At 36.4% G+C, this 13,122-nt stretch overlaps 1 protein-coding gene across 3 annotated transcripts in view; it reads right to left on the bottom strand.

The window, feature by feature from the left end:
* Window positions 1–7,075: 7,075 nt before the first annotated feature.
* Window positions 7,076–13,122, bottom strand: part of KCTD3 (potassium channel tetramerization domain containing 3) — an 81,016-nt gene continuing 74,969 nt past the window's right edge. For 2 of the 3 annotated variants that reach the window (XM_036756060.1, XM_036756062.1), the window contains 3 exons: window positions 9,855–10,039; window positions 9,638–9,776; window positions 7,076–8,883 (listed from right to left, as the gene is read on the bottom strand). In XM_036756060.1, coding sequence (XP_036611955.1) covers window positions 8,325–8,883; window positions 9,638–9,776; window positions 9,855–10,039 — 883 coding nt within the window. In that variant the 3' untranslated portion in view covers window positions 7,076–8,324. The remainder of the gene's footprint in view (window positions 8,884–9,637; window positions 9,777–9,854; window positions 10,040–13,122) is intronic. The other variant, XM_036756061.1, reaches the window with a different exon arrangement.

The following is a 13,122-nucleotide window of genomic DNA, read 5'->3' as shown; positions in this document are numbered from 1 at the left end:
TACTGTTGCAAGCATATCTAGAATTATGTCAAATAATAATGTGGAGAGAGGACATCTTTGTTTATATCTGTATTTATTGGAGAGGCTTTTAGTATATCCTCATTGCATGATGCTTTTTTTTGGTTTTAGATACATGCTTTTAATATGAGAGGGTCCCTCTATCCCTATACTTTGTAGGGTTTCTAGCATAAATGTACATTGTATTTTGGCAAAGGCTTATTTTTCTGCATCTATTAGGATAATCATGCGGTTTTTGGATGCTTTGGTTTTTATGTGATTAGATTGGTTACTTTCCTAATGGTGAACCATCACTGCATCCCTGATATAAATCAAAATTGCTCATAATGATTTCTTGGATAAAATGCTGTTGTCTGGCAGGACTTTTAAAATTTTTGTTGATATTAATGTCTGTTTCAATCTTTCCTGGCTTGTGAATTATGGCTATATTTGTTTCATAAAGGGACAAAAATAGAAGTTTCTTAATTTATGAGAATTTGTGCAGTATGGGCATTGATTTTTAAAAGTTTGATACAGTTCTCCTATGAATACATTAGAACCAGGAAGGTTCCCTCCCCCTTGCCTTTTGAAAGTTCCTTTAGAGCTAGGTTCTATTTCTTTTTCTGAGATTGGGTTATTTGTGTTCTTCTGATAGTTTGGATATTTCATATACATTTTTAAAGTATTCCTCTACTTCTTTTCTGTTCTCAGATTTATTACTACGTAATTGTGCCTAACAGATTCTGAGTATTCTTTTTTTTTTTTCCTTCTGATTTGCTGTAATTTCACTTTCCTCATTTGCTATTTTATTGATGTTTTTCCACCTTTCTAATCAGATTAACAAAGGGTTTGTCAATTTTATCAATCTCTTCAAAGCACCAACTTTTAGCTTTATCTGTCATTTGTATTTTTTTGTTTTCACTTTATTTCTTTAACTTTTAACTAACTTTTTAACTCATCTTTTGTTCTGATTTTAGTTTCATCTCTTGGCTATTTTTTGCTTTAATGCACGTTCAGTTCATTAATCCTTTTTCTATTTTATTACTGTATGTTTGTAGGGAATATGATTTGTTTTCCTGGAGGACTACATTAGCTACATCCCAGAAATGCTGGTATGTTATTTCATCATTTTCATTTCCTTTCACAGAATATTGTTCCTATATATCTTTAACCTACTCATTATTTAAGATTTCATTAAGCCTCCATTTGGATGTGTTATTTGTAATTTCTAATTTTATTGTATTATGGATTGTAAACAATATATTTACTATTTTTGGCTTTTTATGTTTTTGTACCCTAATACAAGGTCTAATTTCTGTAAAAGTTCCATGTGGTGAAATATATAAATTCTTTTGCGGTTTCATTTAGAGGACAGTCCAAGTCTTTTAAAATCTAGTTTCTCTCCTAACTTGTTCAGGTCTATATTTTCATTTTTGTTTATCTATTAGGTTTATCCAAAACTCAGCAGGAATCTTCTGCTGCTATTGTGTTACTAACTACTCTTTTAGATCACACGTTTACAAATTGAATACAAAAACAATTACAACATTTAAGTTTGATACTGTTATTATTTTGTTGTCTAGTGTTCTTTTCAGCAGCGTCCTTGTTTCTCTTTTCTTAGTTTTTAATATTTTTGCTTTGCCCGATAGCATAATTGTGACTCCTGTTTTTCTGTATTCATTTAATTCAGTTAATTTTTTCCAGCCCCTCATTTTTATTCTGTATATGCCTGTTTTTAAAATAGATTTAAATTTCATTTTCTTACCAAATCTGTCATTTTCTCATTTTACTGACTTAATCTATTCATATTTAAATGCATGAAAGTTAAGAATATATCTTCTTTCATTTTTCCCTACTACTGTTTTTTTCAAGTTATGATATTTTCTTTTCCATCGTAAACAAGGTACTCAAGGTATTTAGGTGCCTTCTGGCAGTCTTCTCATTCGCCTGTCTCACATAATGAAGCCTTTCTCCTTATCTAGACTAATTCCTATACTTATTTAAGCAATCCCATTCCACCCATCTCTTTCAGCAGATTGCCCCATTATCCCCACTGTAACAGGTATTTTCAATCTCTATTGACTCATTCCCTATTGCTTACAAACAAGCTCATGTCTCCTCCATCCTGAAAAAAAAATCCTCACTTGATCCTACCAACCCCACTATCATCCTGTAGTTTATTCTGTCCTTTGTAACTAAACTCCTCAAAAAGACCATCTACAGTAAGTACCTCCACTTTCTCTCCTCTTACTCTCTCCTTAACTCCTAACAATCCAGATTCTGACCTAATTTTGCTGAAACTGCTCATTGTGTGTATATTTCTAATGATCTCTTGCCAAATCCAGTAGTCTTTTCTCAATCCTCATTCTCTGTGATCTCTCTGCAGCCTTCACACTACTGATCACTTTCTGTACCCAGATACTTCCTTCTTTTTAGGGTTTCAGGAAACCACTCTCTGCTGATTCTCCTTCTTCTCTCCCCATCCAGATGCCCTCTAACCATAGGCATGCCCTTTTCTCTTTTCTCTTTTCCCTGTACAGTACTTTACTTGGTGATCTTATCAGCCATCTCAATGACATCAATTCTCAATCTCCCTATCCTGCCCCAATCTCTCCAATCTCACATCTTCAACTACCTTTCAGAAATCTTGATATCCAGTAGTCATCTTAAACAAAACATGTCCAAAATAGAACTCATTATCTTCCCCCCTAAATTTCCACACCTACCCAGATCCTCAGATTCACAACCTAGGAGTTGTCCTTGACTCCTCACTCTCTCACCTCCCATATCCAATCTGGTGCCAAGACCTGCTGATCTTACCTTTGCAACATCTCTCAAACATGCTCACTTCTCTCCTCTGACACAGCACCCATTCTACTCCAGGCCCTCAAAAACCTCACGCCTAGACTACTGCAATAAACTGCTGGTGTGTCTGCCTGCTTTGAGTCTCTCCCCACTCCAACCCATCTCCCATTTATGTCGCACTCACCCCACATTCAATTTCCAGTAGTTCCCTAGTAGTCTTCAGAATTAGATACAAAATACTGTTTGGCATTCAAAACCCTTTTTATATCCTCCTCTTCTCCAATCTTCTAATACATTAATGCATTACAATACTCTTTGATCTAGAAACACTGGCCTCCTATTCCATAAACAAGACACTCCATGTCTCAGCTTCAGGTGTTTTCTCCCGATGTTCCCAATGCCAGTGACACTCTACCTGTGCCCTGCCTAATAACTTCCCTAGCTTCCTTCAAGTCCCAACTAAAATCTTATCTTTTACTAGAAGGCTTCTTAATTCTAGTGCCTGAATTATTTCCTTTTTATCCTGTGAATAGCTTGTTTGTACCTGTTTACATACTGCCTCCCCAGCACCTAACACAGTGCCTAGTAGGATTAAAAATGTTTTGTTGACTGAATGCATACTCTTGTTATTTTAGTTTATTTTTAAGGTATTCCTTTTCCCATCAGCTCTCTTTCCCTCATTCTAGAATTTTTCCCTTGTTATTCCTTTGCCTTTGGAGTTTTTATTACTTCCTTTTTTTCTTGCTTGCTTTTGCCTTATTAAATTCTTCCCTTCTCACTTAGTAAAGTAGAATTATCTTTCCTTTTCTCTTCATTGTTTTGTTATTTTAAAATTTCATCCTCTGAACCTTTTTCTAAAAAGGATTTCTTTCACTCTCATCATTTATCTTCCTTTTCTGTTGATTTTAGACTTTGATTCTTTAATGCATGGCCCTTATATTTATGCCTTAGTCTTATATTCTTTGCATTCCTCCATGAATTAAAATTTTGAGGTACTTATCTTGGATTCTCCCTTCCAGTTTCTATTACCGCTCTTGCCTTGCAGGGCTGACCCCAGCCATTTTTTTCTCCTTAGGAAAAAAAAAAAAATTCAGTATTTGAGAGGATTCTGTCCCATGTTCTGATGTTCTTGATTATACAGTTCATTATTGACCTTTGCCCTCCCTTTGGTCACTTTTCTTCCAGTTGTCTCTCTCTTTCCTGGGTTGATTCTCCCCCTCTCCTGTGGTCAGTTGCTCACCAGGAAGGGAAAACATCCTTCTCAGGCAGGATCAGTGGTATCTAAAGTAACAAATCCCCGCAGATAATACCTATTGTAAGGTCCCCATGTCCCTTTCAGAACCATCTCTCTTCACCCAGAGGAGCATTCATCCATGATCCTCTCCTACCACTGAAACAAGGTTCCACCGCCCCTTTTTAAGTCCATCCTTTTGCTTCCTTGTGCATTCCTCTGTAGGGTCTCTTTTGGAAGACCACAGTAATTATTTTCCCTTTGTTGCTAACGCATGACTTAGAGTACATCACATTCAGCTCTATTTTCTTCCTCACTTCTTTCTTTTTAAGCAACCTCCCAGTTTGTAATTTAGTACCACACACACACACACACACACACACACACAAAATCGATTCACCTGTAGGCAGTTTGTTGTGAAGTTTAGTCCATGATGTTTCAGGATTGTTTTCTCCGGCTTCACTTCCGTTGGAATTCTGCTTTCACCCTTTTCTCCATGTCTATACGTAAAAGTCTTTGAATATTCTCTGTTGTTATTTTGTTGTTGTTGTGCTTGGTTGATGTATTAGTTTACCTTTCTTCTATTTCTGCTCTCTGGCGTGTTTGGAAAGCAAATAATCTCTTCAGGCAAGGTTTTCTAAGAGTGTTTTAGTGTATCTTTATTACTGAACATCTACCTTATGTCATTTAGGGTTAAGCACAGATTTTCACCTTGGCTGCATATTGAATTCCATTGCTCTTCGGAACACATTACTGCATCCCCTTCTGTGTGTTTCTGGAGGGCAAGGAATAGTCTTGTGTTATTTGAATTTCTTTTCCTTTGTATTTGAAGGTCCTCATCCTGACCTCTCATAATCTGTTATTCCTCAAAGGAATTGTAAAATTTAACCAGTATGTGTCTTAAGAGTGTGCAACTTTTGATTAGTTCTTAAGTTCTGTTGTTCTATTTCTTGCAGTATGATGTTCAGATTTTTTGACTTAGGTTTTTCTGTGAGACTTAAAATCCTTAAATTGTTTTCTATACACTCTCATCTTCAGGATCAACATTTTGATTAGATGAGGAGCATGATTTCTTTATACTTCATGTCTTCCAAATTGTCTTTCATTTTAGTGTATTTGCATTCCAAAACAGTCCATTCTTTTTGGGGGGTGAGACTTGCCACTGTGGATTCAAGGTTTTCTTTTCTGCCAATTATTTCTGCTGGTAGACTATAAATTCTACTCATATTTTTCCCTTTAACACCATTCAGGAGCATGTTGTGGTTCCATGCTCTTCTTAAAATCTGCAGAGCCTTTCTTTGCCTCAAGTGTTAAACATTTTTCTTTGTTTTGCAGTTATTTATTCATAGATGTGTTTAATACATCTACAAAGTTTACTTAACTTGTATACTACATCTGGGAGACATATGGCCTTCTGTTAATGTATTTACTGTTGGATTATCTGCTTATGTTCAAGATCTTTTAATTTTCTTCCTTTTGAAATCCTTAGTAATTTACTTTTTTTTGTTTTTTTTTAATCCTTAGTAATTTAAAATAAATGTTTTTTCTCCCGTACTGCTTACTTTCTCTCTGCCCTCTGATGATGGTTTCCCTAGGGGCTGGATCCCAAAGCGCCTAAACCTCTTTCCCTACTAGGCAATTTACAGTATAACAGCATAGTTCTCTGCTCCACATGATTTCTGGTGGAATAGAACTGCCTTTAGTTGGATGCTGGTCCCTTTTCCTTAGGCTTAGTAGACTGCTGCACAGAATACTGTTGTGGGGGTCAGGTATTGCAGTCGAACTAAATTTCTGCAGTTTGGATCTCTGTGGCACTAGGAAGAGGGAGGGTGTCAAGGTGTGGAGCTGCAGTCTGTTGCAAGCCAGTGGGTTGAGTCTGCTTGTGCATCCTTGCTGCCTGGAGTGTGGTGGGGGAGCAGATAGTGATTGAACCTGAGTTAAGTAGTAGCTCATGAACTTTTTCTTTCTTTGGGTTATTGGTTACCTAGACCAGGGCTGTCCAACCTTCGGTTTTTATTCAAACAACGGACAATACATTTTGATTTGCCATTTCAGTTTGAGCTCTGAAGTAGCTCTGCTTCTTTTACTAAAGCATTTATGTAAATTTCTATTGCACTGCAGGCTGCATTTTTGGACAGCCCTGATCTAGACTATGGAGACAGATGAAATTGTTTTATTTCTGGTAAAAGTTTTTATTTTGTAAAGATTTTAAGGATTGGTCAAAATCTCTAGTTCTCTATGTCATTGGTCAAGTGACTCATAAGTTTTCCACAGGCACAATTTTTATTGGTTTCCTACTTTCCTTAAAAAGACAATAGAAACCCATCATAATGCTAATGGTAGGATAATACTGGCTTACAGGCTTGTTAGGTCATAATAAAAAAAATACAATATAAATCACTACATAGGATAAATATTTTTTACAAGTAACATAACCCAATTAATCCATGAAAAAGCCAAGTGCCTTTTGATGGAAGTTTACTACATTTCAACTTTGGGCTTTCTGATGATGTCCCCACCTCCCCAGGCACAGCTTGGATCTTCTTTTTCTTCTTCGTTAATACCAAATGCCTATGCTCTCTTTCTCTTAACCGTGGGGAGCAAGCATTGATGGATTACTGAATTCCTTTCAGGCTAAGTCCCGGTCATGCAGCTATTTATGAGCATACTCCTTCCCCTAGTTCAAGAACCATCATCAATGCAATTATAACACTATTCCTGCAAGAGATGTGTCAATCTACTTCTCTAGGATCCCATTCCCCATAGCATCAGGACCAAAGTGATCCTTTTTGGGCAACCACATCTTATTCCCTCCTCCCCCCAATAGAACAAACTCCTTAGGGCAAGAGCTGTCTTTGATTTTCTATCTTAGGCAGTTAGATCAATGCTTGGCACACCCATTAATAATTTCAGCATTATCACTGAATTTGTAGTATGAAAATAAATTTATGTTTACCTCATTTCTTTTTCCTGAGTATGAAAGATGTGCTCAAAGAAAGTTTTAGGAAGAAGAAAAGTAGTAAAGACAATGGACCAGAAAAATTAGCTCGTAAATAACTAGGAGGTGGCTATACTGATCACTTTTATTTAACTTGATATTCAAAACCTCACGGGAAAACACTGACAACATGGCAACCTTCAAAGAATTTATTTGTACTTCACACATCAACTATACTGGAATTTTAATAAGCATAGCATCTTGAAACAAATGCTTAATACCTTTTAAATTTACAGTTACTGTATCTGTAAATACCTGAAATCATGTTAAGGAAAATGAAGAAATCAGTATAAATTACCCTTGTTTGTACTTTTTAATATGAGGACAAATATATGAAAAATAACATTTTTTCAGCAATCAAAAGCATTAACTCAATATTCAAAATCACAGTGTCATAAACTAATAAAATAACCAGGGTGAAAGTCTCTCAGCTTTATTAGATTTGGGGAGAAAATAACCACAGTGAGTTTATAAACAAGACAGAAAAAATAAGTAGAGCTTTCCCACACGGGCACAAGAAACTTCCCTTGAGTTAGTTTTCAGGTTTCATCGAACCTGAAGAGAAACAATGACTGAAAGCAGCTCCAAATCACTGTAAATCATAAACACAGCTCTAAAGAGCCTGCCTCTAGATGGGCTTCGAGTGTTCATTCTTTGCAGTACAAATAAAGGTCCAAAGAGAAAACTCAAACAATGACTTCCACCACGAAGACACAAATACCCTTTTAAAAGAAGTTCCACATGCTGGGCTGTATTATTTGACATCACAAGTGTTTAATAATTAGAATATTACTGTAATATTTTTCACATACATAGCACCTTTCAAGTAAGGATCTCAAAGTACTTTTCAAACATTGGACAGATTAGGAAACAAGGGTCACCAAAAAACTGTGACATGCCCAAAATTTCAATACAAATTAGTGGTAAAATGACTATAAGATCAAGGTCTGCCAACTTCCACTCCTTATGGGAACACTCGTGCTATATTAGCATGCCACTGTTCTCTTAAATATTGAATTTTGTTTCCACACAATGACATACATAAAATTGGACTCTAGCTTTTAAAATGTCCCTGTTTATTGTGTTGTTAAATCCAAAGAGTTACTAAGCAATATGAAAAACATGGTTAACAACCACCTTGCTCCAGTTAATCCCTTCTCTTAAAAAGATACTGAAATGAAACCCATTGTAAGTTGTAAAGTTTTAGTGTAAAAATTAACAGCATTGAAATCCAGTTAAATTAACTTTCATCAATATTCAATGACATAATTGTCCATACTGGCTAGTGTTTTCTCATAAGCTGTAATCCTGACCAGAAGAATCACTTTTCTTATGCCGTGGAGATGGGGTGGTCTTTGTCGGTGATGGTGATGCGGTACCAGGTGAATCAGTCCCTCCATCTGAAGTACTTGGGGATGATGCCAGATGAGGAACTTTCTTTCTTCCAAGGAACCCTCCCCCTTCAAATCCACCTTTCTTCTTCATCTCTACTTTGGTTTCAATTTCATCCTCTGATCCTCTTTTCTTGATTTCTGCCCAACCTTCACCTATTTTCTGAGCTTCAATTCCACCATCTAATTCTCTTGAAGTTTTTGCTTCTTTTCCAGGAGACTTTTTTTCAGAGATATTGCACTCCCCCGCTGACCACTTCATTTCTCCCTGTACTGGGCAGAGACTATTTTCAGGGACTTTTTCCACTGAATTTCTGTTCAAATTAAAAGTCTGGAAGTCTTTGTAACTGTGAAAGCTCTCAGTCCTCCTTGCCCTGGCTAACAAAGGACTTTCCCTGTAAGGCCTCACTGACCCATAAGTAGCTGCTTCATGGATGGTTTCATGGTGCTGAAGTTGAAGGCTGAAACAGATTTAAAACAAAAAAACTCCTGTATATTTCAAGATTATGTCTGTGAATTTAGGCACATATATTTATCACCAAGTAAACATGCACAGTGTCATTCATTGTCAAGGCAATCTATTTCAAAGATGTGAAATATCTGGGGAAAAAAATTCTTTGAAGTCATCATAGCACTGCATAGCAAGCCTCTATCAGATGGGAAGGTCCTTAAGGATGAATACTGCGTCTTATCCACAGTCTGAATTTCCCCCAGTGCTTTGTGCAGTACTCTATATTTATCTAATAAATACTTCCAAATTTCTGGATTTTCTCAATATGTATTTTAAAAGATTTAATGAAAACTGTATCACTTTATAAATGATAAATACAGCTCTACTACAAAAGAAAATGCCAACTAGATTTTATTTTCCTTTAATAAATATTGCACTAGGACAACTCAAAAATAAGGTGAATCCTTTATTCCCACCCCCAACACTCCTAAATATTGACAGATTTTTATTTTTTTTAGGAGAATGTTTTAGGAGAATGAGTTCTTAAAAATATGATATCAAACAGGGCAACAATTTACAAGAGAAGCCAGATGGGGAAAATCTAGTCATCTCTAAAACATGCATATTAAATTAAGAAAATCACAAAATCTTAATACCTTTAAAAATACACTTATACTATTTCCTAGAAAAGGTATGAATATTCAACATTTAGATCCTTTTATCTAAAAAGCATTTAATCTGCATGTTTCATACATATGACCTACCTAGAATTTGACTCACGCAGATGGCTATGCTGAACTACAGAAGTTGCTGGGCTGATATTAGGAGTAGCACATCGAGATGTGCTCAGATCACACTGATCCAGTAATTTAAGTAGTTCCTCTTCAGTTGGACCCCCTACATCTTAGGAAAACAAAAATTCATTAGTAATCCTTTCCTCAGTACCTCACATGAATGAACAGTTTCTATATGGCAACCTACCCTTATCTTCACTTTTATTAACTATATCCATGGCAGTGGTTAAATCCCACATTTGAATGCTGCCATTTGCATGTCCAGTGAATAAGTAACGTCGTGGCCTTGAGCCCATCCTACTGGATCCTTCACATTCTCTCACGGTAAATGATGAAATGGTGGTACAATCAACAGCTTGGATCTCACATATTCTGCAAGAAAATTATAGATAAAACTGTAATTTAGATAAGGTGTCGTATTTATAGAAAACTTTTTACTCCAAAACACATTATGAAGCAGAAATTCCCACTGCAATATCCCTGAGACTGATGCTTTCAAAAGGAAAACAGTAATTTTGAAGGGAATACAAGAACTGTAAAAACTATCACTAAAATTAAGAGGGGCCAGGAAAGGCTTCCTGTAGAGGGTAGAATTTTAGTTGGGACTTAACAGAAATCAGAAGACAAAGTAGAAGTGGGAGAGCATTCCAGGCACAGGGGACAAGCTAGAATAAATTCTCGGAGCTGAGAGATGGAGGGTCTTGTTTGTGGAACAGCAAGGAGGCCAACGTCAATAGAGCAAAGAATATGTGGCAGGGAGAAAAAGGTATAAGAAGACTAGAAAGGTAGCAGGGTAGGTTATGAAGGCCTAGGGTCTGAATTTTACCAAAGATGGATTCTGCGTTTGAAAGGGAGTCACTGGAGCTTACTGAATAGAGGGAGTAATATGGTAAGACTGTTATGAGTTGCCAAATTTTACCTTTTTCCTACTCACAAAGCCAGTATCTTAACTGAAGCATTCCTCACCTCTCATCTCAACTGAACCTCTCCCTAAACCAATCCGCTTTCTACACAGCTACCAAAATGATTTTTCCTAAAGCACAGGTCTAACACTAACTCAGTAAACTCTAATGGTTCCCTATTGACTCTGCAAACCACTATACACTTTCTTTTTTTCATTTAAAGCTCTTCCCATCCTATCTTTCCTGCTTTATTACATATTACTCCCTACACAGGTCAACACATTTCATTGGGGTATCATCCATGCCTGGAATATTCTTCTTCTTCATTTCCTAGAATCACTGGAATTCCTGGCTTCCTTCAAGATTCCATTCAGGTGCCACTTTCTGAACAAGGTATTAACAGGTCCCTCCCAGGTGGTACTGCCTTCTCTCTGAGGTTATCTTGTATTTGAGATGTCTGTTTTACAATACCATACTGTCTCCCCCATTAGACTGTAAGAGCCTTCAGAGCAGGGATTGTTTCACTTTTGTCTTATTATCTCCAGGGCAGTTCCTGATTTAATGACTGATTAATAACAGTAATTTATAAAGCACTTGGCACTGTACTAAGTACTTGGGATACAAAGAAAGGCAAAAGACAGCCCTTGCTCTCAAGAAGCCCATAATCTAATGAGGGAGACAACATGCAAACAACATATTTAGGATAAATTGAAGATAATCAATAGATGGGCAATGAGGTGGCACAATGGATAGAATGCTAGGTCTGGAGTCAAATTTGATGAAGATGACTCATCTTCCTGAGTTCAAATCTGGCTACAGATACTTACTAGCTGTGTAACCCTGCGCAAATCACTTAACCCTGTTTGCCTCAGTTCCTCATCTGTAAAATGAGCTAATCCCTTTGCCAAGAAAACCCATAATGGGGTCATGAAGAGTCAGACATGACTAAAAACAATGAACAACAATCAACAGAGGGAAGGGACTAGTTCTAAGGAGAATCAGAAAAGATTTTTTTTAAAGGGCAAGGTTTTAGTTGGAACCTGAAGATCTGAGGGAGAGATGTTCAGGTCTGGGTGACAGCCAACGAAAATAAAGAGTCAGGAGATGAAGTGTCTTGTATGAGGATCAGTATCCCGAAGACTCTTTAAGACAGCCCAAGAGCAACATGAACTTGCTTATCCTATTCCACTGTTGACTTGTTGTAATTTACTACAGACCCTAGTCTTCGCTCTTGGGGTTCAAAACCATGTTGTCTCATCTTGGAACATCCTGCTATAAGGCCAGCCTTCAGAATTCCCCCTCCCAAATTTGTTTCTGGCTTCCAAACTTCAAAACCATTTCCCACCCACATTTCAGTTCTTTTTTGTGTGTTGTCTTCCTCCATTAGAATATGAGATCCTTCAGGGCAGAAACTTGAAGGAACTTAGTAAGTTCTTAGTAAATGCTTGTTTCCTTCCTTTCATCACTGATACTCTCCAATCTTTTTTCAGATACACACATCTCCTTCATTTTGTAGTCACTAATGACTTTCTGAAACCAAGTGTAAGACTTTAGATGTATCCCTACTCATTTCCAATCTTTAAAATACAGCCCTGAGTGTGAAAAAAAGAGGTCATTATCACTTGCCTAAGTTCACACATTGAATTAGTGAAAAAGCTGTGATTAGCAACTACCTCCAACCTCCTTATCCCAAATACCTTTTTTTTCAAAAATATGGCACAACTTGGTTCTCTAGTATTCCTAAACTGAAAAATTTCACATTAAGTTAGCCATGCTATGTTATCAAACTCCTTCCCAACAACAAAAACTTCACAAAGGTGAGGAACATGAACAAGTATAGACTCAACCAACCAAACATCAAGTATTTATAATGTGCCCCACCATTTTGCTTGTGACTATGGCGGGGGTGGGGGTGGGGAGAGCCAAAAGTAACATGAGATGCAGTTCCTATATTTGAAAAACTCATCATTTAATCATAAAAATAATAAAAGAATAAATAAATCATCAAAGAATTATGCTGCAGAAAGAAAGAGCAACACACCTGGCCCAAATGCAATCACAGAATAATTCTTTTAAATTTTCTAAAAACAAAAAAACTCACTACAAAGATTATCTATAAACATAAAGATGGGACATTGCCCAATACATTTTGAGAGGCAAATGTAGTGATTTTTAAATCAGGTAAAAATTACACTAAAACTATAGACAGTTTTTGCTAATAAATATAGGTGCAAAAATAATAAGATAAAAATACTATAAACAGGTTATTTCACAATTAATTTCCCATAGTTGGGGCATCCCAATATAAAAAAATGACATCACTAAACTGATTAACTTATTCAATGTCATGTCAATCAAACTACTAACGGACTGTTATGGAGAGCTACAAAAAATAAAATTCATGTGGAGAGGAAAAAAAAAATCAAAACTCTCAAAGAAAAATCTCTAAAATCAAAATTCTCAAAGGAAACAATGAAAAAAAGGTGGGAAGGGGCCTAGAAGTATAAGATATCAAAAAATACCATAAGGCAGCAAGCATCAAACTAGTTTAAA

The sequence above is a fragment of the Trichosurus vulpecula genome, chromosome 4 (assembly GCF_011100635.1).
Source record: "Trichosurus vulpecula isolate mTriVul1 chromosome 4, mTriVul1.pri, whole genome shotgun sequence".
In the NCBI taxonomy this organism is placed as follows: domain Eukaryota; kingdom Metazoa; phylum Chordata; class Mammalia; order Diprotodontia; family Phalangeridae; genus Trichosurus; species Trichosurus vulpecula.
Note: the sequence above shows the minus strand (reverse complement) of the source record. Positions and strands in the feature narration are given on the sequence as shown.